General features: G+C 33.0%; 1 protein-coding gene across 3 annotated transcripts in view; it reads left to right on the forward strand.

The window, feature by feature from the left end:
- Window positions 1-12792, forward strand: part of LOC118187976 (insulin-induced gene 2 protein-like) — an 87252-nt gene that overhangs the window by 21271 nt on the left and 53189 nt on the right. For 2 of the 3 annotated variants that reach the window (XM_085810803.1, XM_085810801.1), the window contains one exon: window positions 8599-8786. In XM_085810803.1, coding sequence (XP_085666929.1) covers window positions 8603-8786 — 184 coding nt within the window. In that variant the 5' untranslated portion in view covers window positions 8599-8602. Of the gene's footprint in view, window positions 1-8066; window positions 8143-8598; window positions 8787-12792 lie in introns of all 3 variants that reach the window. The other variant, XM_085810802.1, reaches the window with a different exon arrangement.

Below are 12792 nucleotides of genomic sequence, written 5' to 3' on the forward strand. Positions count from 1 at the left end.
ATAATAATAAATTTTCTTCATTTTTCATCGGACTTGTGCATTTATTTTATGACGAACCCGTACGCACGCAACAATATTAATCATGATTGTGTATATAAAACAAGAAGTAGTCATAATGTATATCGACCATCCAAATATGATAATTATGTAATGCATTGATTCCTATGAGTTTCCCAAAAGAGGGGAGATGTTACATATATGTGGCAACACAGTAGTTGCTGGTCAAACTGAAGTGAAGTAATTGTCAGTTGATGTTGGTCTAGAATAAACAATGTGCTACGTGAGAGTGTTGTAATGAACGTTATTATAGATCAATAATTATTAATATGATTAAAACAAGTAACAGCTAATCGCGCTTTCATGTCAAGAAATATGCGAAAAAGGCAGTTATATAAGAAGCCAGCTTTATGAAGGGTTACAGAAGTTGACTGTAAGTGCTGATAGAAGGTGTTTAAAACTTTCGTACAATTTGTTTTCAAGACATATGTGTTTCTATCTATGACTTCCAGAAGGTGAATAAAAGATTCTGAGCGCTGGTGTGCTGTTTGGCTTATTGAAGCAGGACAGTCGATCACAGATGTTGCTCTTTTCTTCGGCGTTCATCATTCTGTAATTTCATGTTTATGGAAACAATTCCAAACCACACAGACGGTTGTCTGAAGGCCCGTAGCCGGTCGCCCAAGGGTTACAACCCCCCGCGGAAGATCGATATATTGCTATGGTAGCCAAGCGGAATCACAGAGCGACCTCCACACGTGTGACCTCTATTGTTACAGCACCCACTGGTAAGACGATATCTGCAGCTACTGTACGCCCAAGATAACATATGAGTGGACTGTACGCCCGGGTACTTCGAGTTTGTGTTCCTCTATCCGTCCAATCAAGAGGGGCACGATTACAGTGGTGCCGGGAACATGTCAGTTGGAATGTGTCTGACTGGGGCAATGTCATGTTTACTGCCGAGTCAAGATTTGCTCTGGAGCCAGATGACAAGCGTATAAGGATATGGTGTAAACAACGATTATGCAATCAGTCCCAAAACATCACACGTTCCGAGGCGGAAGCATTATGGTGTGGGCAGGGATTTCATTAGGATACCGCACTGACCTGCACATCTTTAAATGCTTTTTTTTATGGCTGTTCGGTATCGAAATAAAGTCCTAGAACCCATTGTGAGATTGTTGCAGCAGTTGGCCCGACTTTTGTTTTAATGGACGATAACGCACGTATCCATAGAGCTGACATCGTCGATGACTACCTGGAGATAGAGGGGATTGCGCGTATGGCGTGGACAGTATATTCCCCCAACCTTAATCCCATTGAAAATCTTTGGGATGCTCTCGGCTGTACTGCATCTTCACGTTTCCCACCTCCAGCCACTCTTATTGAGCTGGAAACTGCTCTACAAGAAGAATGGCGGTTGCTTAATTCTGCGGTGGTTGACCACCTAATTTACAGCATGGTCACAAGGTGTAAACTTTGTATACAAAAGGTGTATACAGATGAGGGGGATCACATACCCTATTAATGTCCTTCCTTTTATGCTGTTTATTTTCACTTTATACATAATTCTGTTTAAGTCTCCTGTATGTCATTATCTGATAACTTACAAAAATTTAATATTGTTTCATTTCTGTATATAATTATTGATTTTGTTTTATGCATAAATATATATGCTACTTTCTTGCCGAATTTTGTGTCAATCAAAGCAGTATTTGTTGATTTTCTTTGTATTTTACATTTTTTGTGCTTAACTTTTGGAAGTGAGTGTACTAACGATTTATCTGTGTTACTAATATTTTTGTTTTGCCACTTTTCCTCAAATAATAAGATATATTTAGCAACTGGAATATCGGAAATCTGTCCATCAAATATGGCACACTGAAATTTATTGATACTAACAGTTACAATTTCACTTTTTTCTGTAGACGTTTTGGTTTTAGATCTGGTTTGCATACCTAATAGTAGAACACACCATTGAGATTTCACTTTAATTAAAACTGAATCATAATTTTTTTAAAAGCACCTAATCACTTTGCACATGTCATAATTTTTTGAAAAATTTGCAAAATAAAGTACTGAAACACACTTCTTCCAATGAATTTGCAACAGTCACCATTGAATTGTAATTTTTCTGCAGCACTAAAACACAAAATTAAAGCACCAAACTTGCATATTCACTGATACTTTTTTCACTATAAACGTCGTTAGAATCTTTCAAAAGATGTGCACACTTTTCAGTATACGGAAACACACAAAATTGATGACACGCTTTAACACGTCACTTTTTTCACTATAAACACGGCCTTGACACACAAAAAACCACGCTGTAGATTCAGAGCAGAATATCCTTGAAGTGGTCATCACAAATGAATCATGTTGTGTCACTGGTAAATGAAGGAATACGCACATTAATCACTCTTTTATAATTTTTTCTTTCGTAGTCACTGGAAATTGAAGTTGGGGAAATGTCTGCACTGTGATCCCGGCAGACTTTAAGAATGTGACATTTTTAATGCATAGTCGTGATGGCTGAGCGGACAGACTAACAGATGACGCTGACCCAAATGAATTTTGAAGAAGTCCCAATATTTATTTCACACATATAAAACCATCTTAGTAGATGTTTATCAAGTCATAATGAAATACAGTAAATCCTATGTACACTGATTTTAAAATTAAGACGTAGGCATTTGAGATGCGAAGCGGTACAAGTTTGGCAGAGCAGCACTTAGGAAAAGGAATGGAATGATGTAGTTTATTGTGCCAAGAGTATTTATACTAAGTCTGATGTGATTGTAGAGACAAGCTATGATTGGTTAATTTGAGGTTGTTATACAACATAGATGGATCTCGAACTTGGGAAAACAGATGAATTTAGGGGGAGAGCACCAAATCTAGAATCGTTAATTTTGAGGTCGCCAATTATTTGGCATTATTATTATAAGCAGTTGTCGTATTTTCTTATATCTTACATAAACTGTATTTATTATTAATATTTTTATAATGAACTAAAATAATGGGTACTTTTCCGTTTTGCCGGCGCAAGCAATAAAGTCGCCAATAATGGCATACAACCGATGCCAAACGGAATATTCTCGCTGGTAGCCTTTGACGCCTCATTTTCAAAACAAGTCGCAGCTTTTTCTTATCAGATTGATTGTTTCTTTCAATACTGGCATAAAATTACATAGAATTTTTATCAGATAGTTCATTTTTATGTCTAAGGCCATTTTCGGTAATTAAGTCAATTAGGATGCCATCACAGCGCTTACCCGAAGCCGAAAATATAGAAAAGGTAAAGTCAAGGGTTAAATTCATCCATTCTAATGAGAATGCATTAGTGAAGTAAAGCACTGCTGTTTTACATAATTTCTGAGTAAGCTATTCGTACGAATTGAAATATTTCTTGCATTTAAACGTGTGTTCCAAATTAAGATTTAACTTGAAATTAATGCAGATAATTACTGAGAGCATTAGATTTTTGTAGAGTAGTTTACGTGAGATGAGATCGCTTGGGGTCACGTGATATGAACCGGCGAATCAGGATGTTGAACCATGAAAGCATAGTAAATTCTTAAATTAATGTCTTTTTACAAATTTATTGTCTTTATTTATTGGCTTTTTATAAAATTTTAAGCGATATTAAAATGTTTATGCCTTCAAAAAAAGAATTCTTAGAACTAAAATTTTTTTAATATTTTTTATGTGTATGTTGTCGCCAATAAAGTCTGCTTGGCGAGATTTGCGCCGTCGAAACGGAAAAGTACCAAATAATGTTTTTGTGTAACTTTTTTATGTTGAAATAATATAAAATATAAGAAATGAACCAATACCAAAGTATTGCGTATGTGGATGAATCTTCGGATTATGGTAATGTGGCGATTTTTTGGCAAAAATTTGGCGACCAACCCTGCTACAGCAGCCTGCTAGTTTTTTTTTTTTTTTTTTTTTTTTTTTTGAAGCTATTTTGTTTTTACGAAGTCAAGGCTTTTTTTTTTACTCAACGTTTTTTCCAACAATTTGCTAGCTGAATTACGCTTATGCTAGAACTTTTATGAAACAAAAGTGCTTAATCCAGGGTTCGTACGGTCCTTAAGAGTCCTTAAAAGTCCGTAAGTTTTTTGGAATCGATTTTTGGCCCTTAAAAGTCCTTAATTTTGGCCAAAATCGGCAGAAGGTCCTTAATTTTAATCCTGTGAAATTTCTATCTGTTTTTACGACTGCCATTTTGAGTGTGAATTAGCAGTTTGGAGGTATATTTTTGACGGTTTACTGATAAATATGGTTATTTGAATGGGTTATGATTTGTTCCTATTTCTAATATAAATAGTGGGATACTAGAATTTCTGAGCAAGAAGTGAAACAAGTATTTCGAAATTATTTCACTTTTTCTAATGAAGAGCTCTTAAACAACTTTTCGCATTTGGGGATGTGAAATTCTTTTATTGAACGGCTCCAAATTTGGCGACTTATCAACATTTTGTTGATTTTTAAGATCAGTTTCTATAGAAAATTTTATTTTCCATGGTTTGAGAATTTTTCGACGATTTTTTTTTAAACATTCCAGCATTGATAAATATCATTAAAATTATGGTAATATATTGAAATTATATTTAAAAAATAACATATTGATTAAAAATATCTTCTTTTTAATTTTTTCATGATAAGCGTTTTCTCATGTAATTGTCTCAGAGTGTTCAGAATTCTCAGAATATGCATCAGTTTTCTCTATAAAATTAATTTCACACTTTTTCCATCTGATTTTTTTAAAAAATATTTCTGGCTGTTTGCTGTTACAAAATTGGTAGGCGTAATTTTTCTTCCGGACATTAGACATTGCAACTTGGAAAATTTAGAAGGTTGAAAGCAAGATTTATAGACCCACCATTCCAGAAGATTTTAGAAAATTGTGAGAAAATGAAAAATGTCTCTATGGTATTAACATGTAATGGATGTATTTTGCAGAAAGTTTGCAATGAATTTCTTACTTTTTGGAGAACATCTGGAAGAACAATGAAAACATAATATCTGAATGCTTTACTTCTGATTCTAGAATCTTTTTCTTAACATGCTTATCTTCCCTTTATTTTCTCTACTTTTCACTAGACACAAGTAGGAAAAATATTAAAAATGCTTCTAATCTTATCACATAGACAGGCATTATAGAAAGGAATTTTTTTATTAACAAAGAAAATGAAAACTGGCAATTTAAAAGATTTATCTAATACGTCTTAATGCATCATACACAGGTCTGACGCTAGGCATTTTCCCACTTGGTGCAATCACATGGAATATTAAACTTATCTCTGTAGATCCTAAATTTTGCTGACTAGTGCCTTTCTAAACTCTGCTTCCAGTGCCTGCTCTAAATTCTAAAAGTTTTGCCATTTCTACATTTTGTTGCTCAATGTATCACTAAATTCTAAAAATTCTGCCACACTAACTCTGTAACCTGCCCTTACCATATATATTTCCTATTTCTCCTGAATGTTCATATTACTAAAGAAATAAAATTAGCAACTTAGAAACTGAGTACATACAGAGAAAGAAAATTATTCTTCAAATATATATATATATATAGGTATTATGATGTAAATTACCCAGTTGTTTATAATTTCAGCCTTTACTATAATTTCCCTTTTCTATTTCCTCCCCAGAATGCAAATCACTTAGGCAGTTTTTAAACTGAGGTTTTTGGTGTGCAAGACAGAAATGTGTTTTTAATCTCCGCTTGCTTGTTGCATTAGTTCCTGCCAGCTCTGATAATTTGCAACTTTTTGTCTTTGCATTATCGCTGCTGACATTTGAATTTGTTATGACGATAGAGTTACTGAGCCAGCTTAAATTAAAATTAAATTGTTTAGTCTTTGACCACTAGTCCGCATTTTTTTGTTTGAATTTGATTGTTCTTGTTTAATTACATGACCGCAAACTGCAATTGAATTGGTTAGCATAAGAACACGCCTTTAAGTTCTTTTTAAATAAGAGGCTTATTTAAATGTTTATCTGACTTTATAGTTACTTTGAGACATAGCGATAACTTGCTTCATGTCTGTCGGGAGTTTTTGGACTATTTAACTTTTACCAAATTAATTTAAACCCTCATAGGTACATTGTGGAGAGGTTGATAACTTAGGAGATAAAGTATGCAGAAACTAGTCAGAACATTGGTTTGTGTATTCAAACAGATTTTTAATTGTTAGGAAAGATGTTTAAAGAGAAAAAAATTGATATAAATTAAGCCAAAATGTCTGGGAAGGCTTCAAATTAAAAAGATGCATAAATATTTTGTTGAGTGTTGTTGCTACAAATCATAAATGTTTTGTAGCTTTTAATGTATAATTATCCTAATATCGTTTAAGAATCATGACATAAATTTTATGTATTTTAAAGTGTGAAATTTTATTAGATTGGGATTTTAATTGGGACTGTTAACAATATTGTTAAAAAATAAGTAAAATTTAATAGTAATCATGTAAATCCATACTGACTAAGGTTTTCTAACTATATAATTTAATTCATAACTAACTGCTTACTCTTAAAAATTATCTCTGCATAATGAAGTGAGTTATTGCCTTTCATTATTCCTTAGCGTGGCACAAGGTTTAAACACAAAAATGTAAAAATTCATGTAAAACTTATTCTTAGTATCTAGTGAGACCTAAAATAATACAAAGCAACTTAGTGTCATCTCTGGTGCTTTAGTGGCTTATTGGAACCTTGGTATATTAACTTGGTTACAACCCCTGGAACTCTACACGGAGCTACGACACTAACCGCAACAGACAGAGCCCAACTAACTTTCAAAAGTAGTTAACCGTGCCCACATTAGGCCTCTCAATTTTGTTCTGATCAGCAGGTCTCTCTCTAGGTAAGGAGCAGCAGTGACAACAGCCAGTCTTTTGTTATGAATCGTGCTGATTATGATTTTAAAGCTCTTTTTAACCTATGCTGCTTGACATAAAATCTACTTACTATTAACTAAACCTCTAGACTGAACAAGTATGTGACAAAGTTAGACATTAAAAATAAAAAAAGCTGTTAGTAAAACTTAACTAAAATGTAACTTATCTTCTTTCAAATATGTCCAGTTATATTATAAGTGTAAAATATTTAATGATACTTGAACACAAAACACAAAAATATAAAAATTCATGTAAAAGTTATTCTTCGCATCTGGTGAAATTTAAAATAAAAAACAACTTATCACCTCTAATGCTTTAGTGGCTTAATAGAACCTTAAAGTATATTAACCGAGTTACAACTCCTGGAACTCTACACGAAGCTATGACACTAACGACGTCAGACAGAGCTCAGCTAACTTTCAAAACTTACTAACTGTGCCTACAGGTTTGTTCTGATCAGCAGGTCTCTCTCTAGGCAAGCAGGAGCGGTGACAACAGCCAGTCTTTTTTATGAATCATTCTGATTATGATTTTACTTCTCATTTTAAACTATGACACTTGACATAAAATCTACCTGCTATTTACTAAACCTCTAGATTGAGCAAGTAATGAGACATAAAAAAAAAAATTAACATGAAACTAACTATTAGTAAAATGTAAATAAACTGTTACTTATGTTCTTTCAAATATACTGAACTATTGTAAGTCTAAAATATTTAATGTTGTTTGATAAATTTCATAAAGTATATTTTATGCTTAAACTAATTAATAATTAAGTTATGTTTAATAATAATGCATCCTACTTACGGATCTATTTTGTTTTTTGCGTGGTATTACAAAAGTGAAGTTCAAGCACGGATAATATTTTAATTGAATTTATTAATTTGCTGTTTGCTCGTAGGTCCTTAATTTTTTCCAGTAATGGTCCTTAAAAGTACTTAATTTCCATGTGAAGAAATGTGTACGAACCCTGTTAATCATGACGAAGATTAGGTGCGAAATTGTTTCTAAGTGCGTATTAGCTAAAATCACGATCGGAATTTTCTGGAAAGTAGTGGAACAAACATGCACAGAAATTTGTTTTTACAGGACAAATTTATATATGAAACATGTAAATAATTTTTCTCATAAATTAGAAAATCTATTTATTGCTTATAGGGCCATGGGATCCAAATACTAAGCAACACTGTTTCACACAAGATCCAAGATGAAATGAAGCTGAAGATAAAAAATGGTATGAAGTGCTGTAGATATTTTTGCAAATTTCCCCTTCCTTTATGGATTAAAAAACCATAAATGTCACATGACATGTCTTATGATCTCTCATTTCTCTGAGACAAAATAATCTGTGATTGGAACTGTGTACTTCTCAGAATATTGCTAAAGTTCTAGCTAGTAACCTTTATCGCCTTACCAAAATGTTGCCAAACTACCTGTTACCATATTCCAAAGATTAGCCCGTATGTGTTGTTTGTTACTGAAAATAACTGAATAAAATGAGTCACTTAAAATTTTGATGTGTGGAGTTGAATAGACTTTGAAAAATTATTGGATAAATGATGAACAGTAATTCAAATTTTTATTTTCACTTAATTGTATGCTATGAATTGAATTAATAATTATAATTTAGTTGTTTACTTTTAGTATATGTATATATGTGTGTGTAAGATCATTTACATTAATGTTTTAGAGAAATGAGGACTGCAGGGCAACTGTTTTGGAGAGGGGTTGTATTGTTTCTCATTGGCACAATATTCACTTTTGTTCTTACTTTGTTGCAAGCGCAAAGACGTTTTTCATCTTCAAGGACAGAAGATCTAATGAACAGTATTCTTTGCTCTAGATGGTGGTTACCTGTTATATGTGGATCTGGCTCTGGTACTGTGCTTTTTTCTTAAATGAATTTAATATAGCTTAATATATTTATTGTATGGATCTAGACTTGTTAAAATACTTTTGAAATATAATTATTACAGGAAGGGTTGTATAATAATACACCTAACAATAAAATTTGTAACAAACAAGCAGTAACTGTAGGACCAGTAAACAAATTTAGCAACTGTAGGATTGGTGTGTTTTGTTTAAACTTGTCATTGTTCTCAGAATTGTCTGTAAATTAAGTGTTTAGAGCTTATAAATGTAACAAAGTCCTCAAGGCTTATATCTAAATTTCTTACTTTAAGTCTTGAGTGATAATTTTTCAGCAGCTTAATGTGTGAAAATACTAGGCATATATGTTTATATTTTGTTTTAAAAAATTGTTTTGTAATTATGAAATTATATATATATACAGTCAAAAGTCGTTAATCCGGACTCGTCGGGACTTCGGCGATTCTGGATTATCGATTTTTCCAGATTATAGATCATCAGTTTAAATCTGATAAGATGGCATGCAAAAATTATAAAATTAAAAATATGAAACCGTAATTTATGAAATAAAGAACAATTATGATCTAAAGGGTATCAAAATTTACCAAAAAAAAAAAGCTTAATATTTATTTGCTTACTTTATTAAACATTTCTTTCAATGTAAGTTGTTCAAGTTGCTTCGTTTTATGTGATAATACTTTCTCTTTAATTCTATAAACAGACATAATTTCTTGTTCAGTTACAAAGTTCCGCTGTTCAAGTACTATAATTGCTGTGTCGAGAATACTGACTAATTTGTCAATCGAAATTTTTTCGTTTTCAATAACTTTTGTGTCACTTTCTTCACTATCGGAAGCAAATTATAATGACGAGGAATTTGATTTAAATCATATCAAACACAGATTACATCGAGATGAAATATTACATTTAGTAAGGAATTATAAGCCAAATAAAATAAAAACATCTGCCCTGAAGATAAGGATAGTGCTGACAGATCAACTTCCAATTTGATGCAAAAGGCAAAGTTTAAAGTTGTAAAATTAAACATTTAGCAGCAGTAGCAATAGAAGTTCCCTAAGGTTATGTGCTGTGCAGATATTGAAGACAAAAAAAAAGTTTTTAAACTTAACCAATTTATTAACAATATATAAAAATAAAAATACAATGAATAAATTTAAACAATATCAGAAACTAAAAATTATAATATAACCACTATCAAAAATTTCATATATTAAATAATATTTTACCTGATCTCCAAAACACTGGCATTCAATACGCAAAAAACATATCCTAAACAGAAATTATGCAGTTTTAATGAAATTGGCTACACTGTCAATAAGTCCATGCTTCAAGGTCAAGAGGGCACCTGAAAATTAAATCCTTAAGAGCACTTAAAACTGGCCTAACGCCGCTCACTGTAGTTAAACACGAGGAATCACAGCTTAGGAAAACATCGTCGCTAACTTATGTTAAATGCCGCCTTCATGAAGAACATGGATGCCACCCACAGCAGTCACTCACATCGTAGCCTCTTTTGAGAATCCAGGAAAAGTCATCTTGTAGACTGGAACCACGGCACTTATCACCAGACTGCACGCATCACAAGACGTCTTCCAATAAGGGCTGGAAACTGCACACCAAGGAGCCAAGAAAACAGGAACTAGAAGGCATGAGCCAGAGCGACGCGAGATACTTATACCAGAAGTAGGCATGATGTCATCTCACTGCAACCAATCAGCTATCGGCACGACTCGGCTTTCCAGATGACGTAACATCAAGTTTCGTTTTTGCATCTTAATTAGGCTGAAACAGTCCGTTCTTAATAAAAACAGTGGCAGGGAAAAATGAAGTAGAGGTAACTACTATATCCCTTTAAAAATAAGAAGTAAACTAGATGTTCTATATATAACTTGTGTAAAAGTTAGAATCATTTCAAGGAGGAGAGATGATGCAGAAAAAGGGTTACAATAGGTCATATTTTCCAACAAATGCCCCCCACATCATCATCTCTGACCTGAAATAAATCTGAACGCCAGTATCTTTACAAAATTCAGAACAAAAATAAATAAATATCACAACTCCATTCAATTCAGAAATTTTTTAAGAAAAGTTTTCCTTTGGGAACATCTTATCCCATTTTTCAAAATTTTACCATAACAAGAAAGTCCAACATGTTACAAAACAATACAAAGACATATGAATGATCATACATTCAATACATTTACCCAGGGCCCTGGTCAATCATACAACATTCTACACTAAACAGTTTTACATTATCTAATACTCATCATAATATGACTTATAACATATTATTTTCAACTAAACAAAACTCTTAATTTAAAATTAAATACACACAAAAACAAGTTTCACAAGAAAATTGCTCCACAAAATCTTATCAAGTTATGTTTAGTTCGCAGTTTTGTCATGGGATCAGCCAGATTATCTTTACTTGGAACATGTTTTAGATAAAAAATTTCCCTGTTCAATAGATCACGAATGAAAAATAGTTTTACATCTATATGGTTTGTCCTTGAGTTTTCAATGGGTGATTTTGTAAAATATATAGCAGCCATGTTATCCGCAAACAATATTGGTTTTGAAACATAGTTACTTGCAATCTTAAACTGAATGCATTCATCCAAAATGTTTTTAAATCAAACTAATTCTTTTGCTGATTCAGTCATGAAGATAAATTCAGCCTCCATAGTAGACATACTCACTCCCCTTTCTTTAAATGTACGCCAAGATTTAGTAAGTTCAAGTTTAAGTAATCTTCCCAGTGAAACTTACCAGGTTTGCTTTGAAACTGAGCAAATATATTAACAGCATAGTCTATATCCGAACGAGTACGATTGCAAAGAAACGAGAGACATCCCAAAACATTTCTATAAAGATAATTCATCATTTCAGTCATTTCTTCTTTTGTACTGGGACTTTGAGACTTTGAGTATTTCACACCTTTAACTATTGGAAGGGAAGTAATTTGTATTTTAAAAGACTTGAATTGATCAACTATGTCTTCTATATATAATTGCTGATGAATCAAAACACTATTGTTCTCGTATTCAAATTCCACACCCAAAAGCTTTCTTGTTTTACCCAAAATTTTCAAATCAAAATGTGAATTCAGGACTTTTAATATCCTTTTAAGCCTGAACTTCACTTTTTCCAAACACAACAATATCATCAACATAAACCAACAGAATGACAAAATCTTTAAAACGATAGACACAATTACACCACTCAAACTTGGTAAACCCTAGGTTACATAGTGTTCTATCCAACTCCTAGTACCATAATCGCCCACTCTGATGCAGACCATACAAGGCTCTATCTAAACGACACACAAAAGTTTCTTTATCTCGCTCTACAAAACCCTGAGGTTGGGACATGTAAATTTCCTCTGGTAAAGGAGCATAGAGATAGGCACTTTTTACGCCGCACTGTATATTTCCCCATCCAAGGTATGCAACTAAAAGAGAGAAAAAGAGCCTTATTAATGAAAAGTTGACTACAGGCGAGTAGGTTTCATCATAGGTATCGTATTTAATTTGCCGATAACCCTGAGCCACTAAACGAGCTTTAAAACGAACAATGTTTCCAAATTCGTCACGTTTAATGTTGAAAATCCACCTGCAACCTAGTGGAATCTTGTCTTTAGGAAGTGGAACAAGATGCCATATCTTATGCTTTCGCATGTTGGCCATTTCCTCTTCCATTGCCTGTATCCATTTATGCTTTTCTGTGGATTTCATTGCTTGGTTATAAGTGTTTGGAATTGAAACCTCTAGTCAGCTATCTTGGGTATATGACGTTGAAGGAGCCAGTTGGGTCAATTTCACCACTATAAGTATTGCTTCCCTTGAAATCAAACTAGGTAGGATCATACTGAATATTATGCTCAGTGCAATACCTTTCGACGTCATTTGGTGATCGTAGTCCTTGATTAGACCCCTCTCAAAATAGTACACATTCGGACGAGTGCCGTCTGGCCTTGGAACAGGTTTACAAAGCC

Source organism: Stegodyphus dumicola, chromosome 2, assembly GCF_044657685.1.
Source record: "Stegodyphus dumicola isolate Sdum_Otavi_A_Nest chromosome 2, ASM4465768v1".
NCBI classification, from domain to species: domain Eukaryota; kingdom Metazoa; phylum Arthropoda; class Arachnida; order Araneae; family Eresidae; genus Stegodyphus; species Stegodyphus dumicola.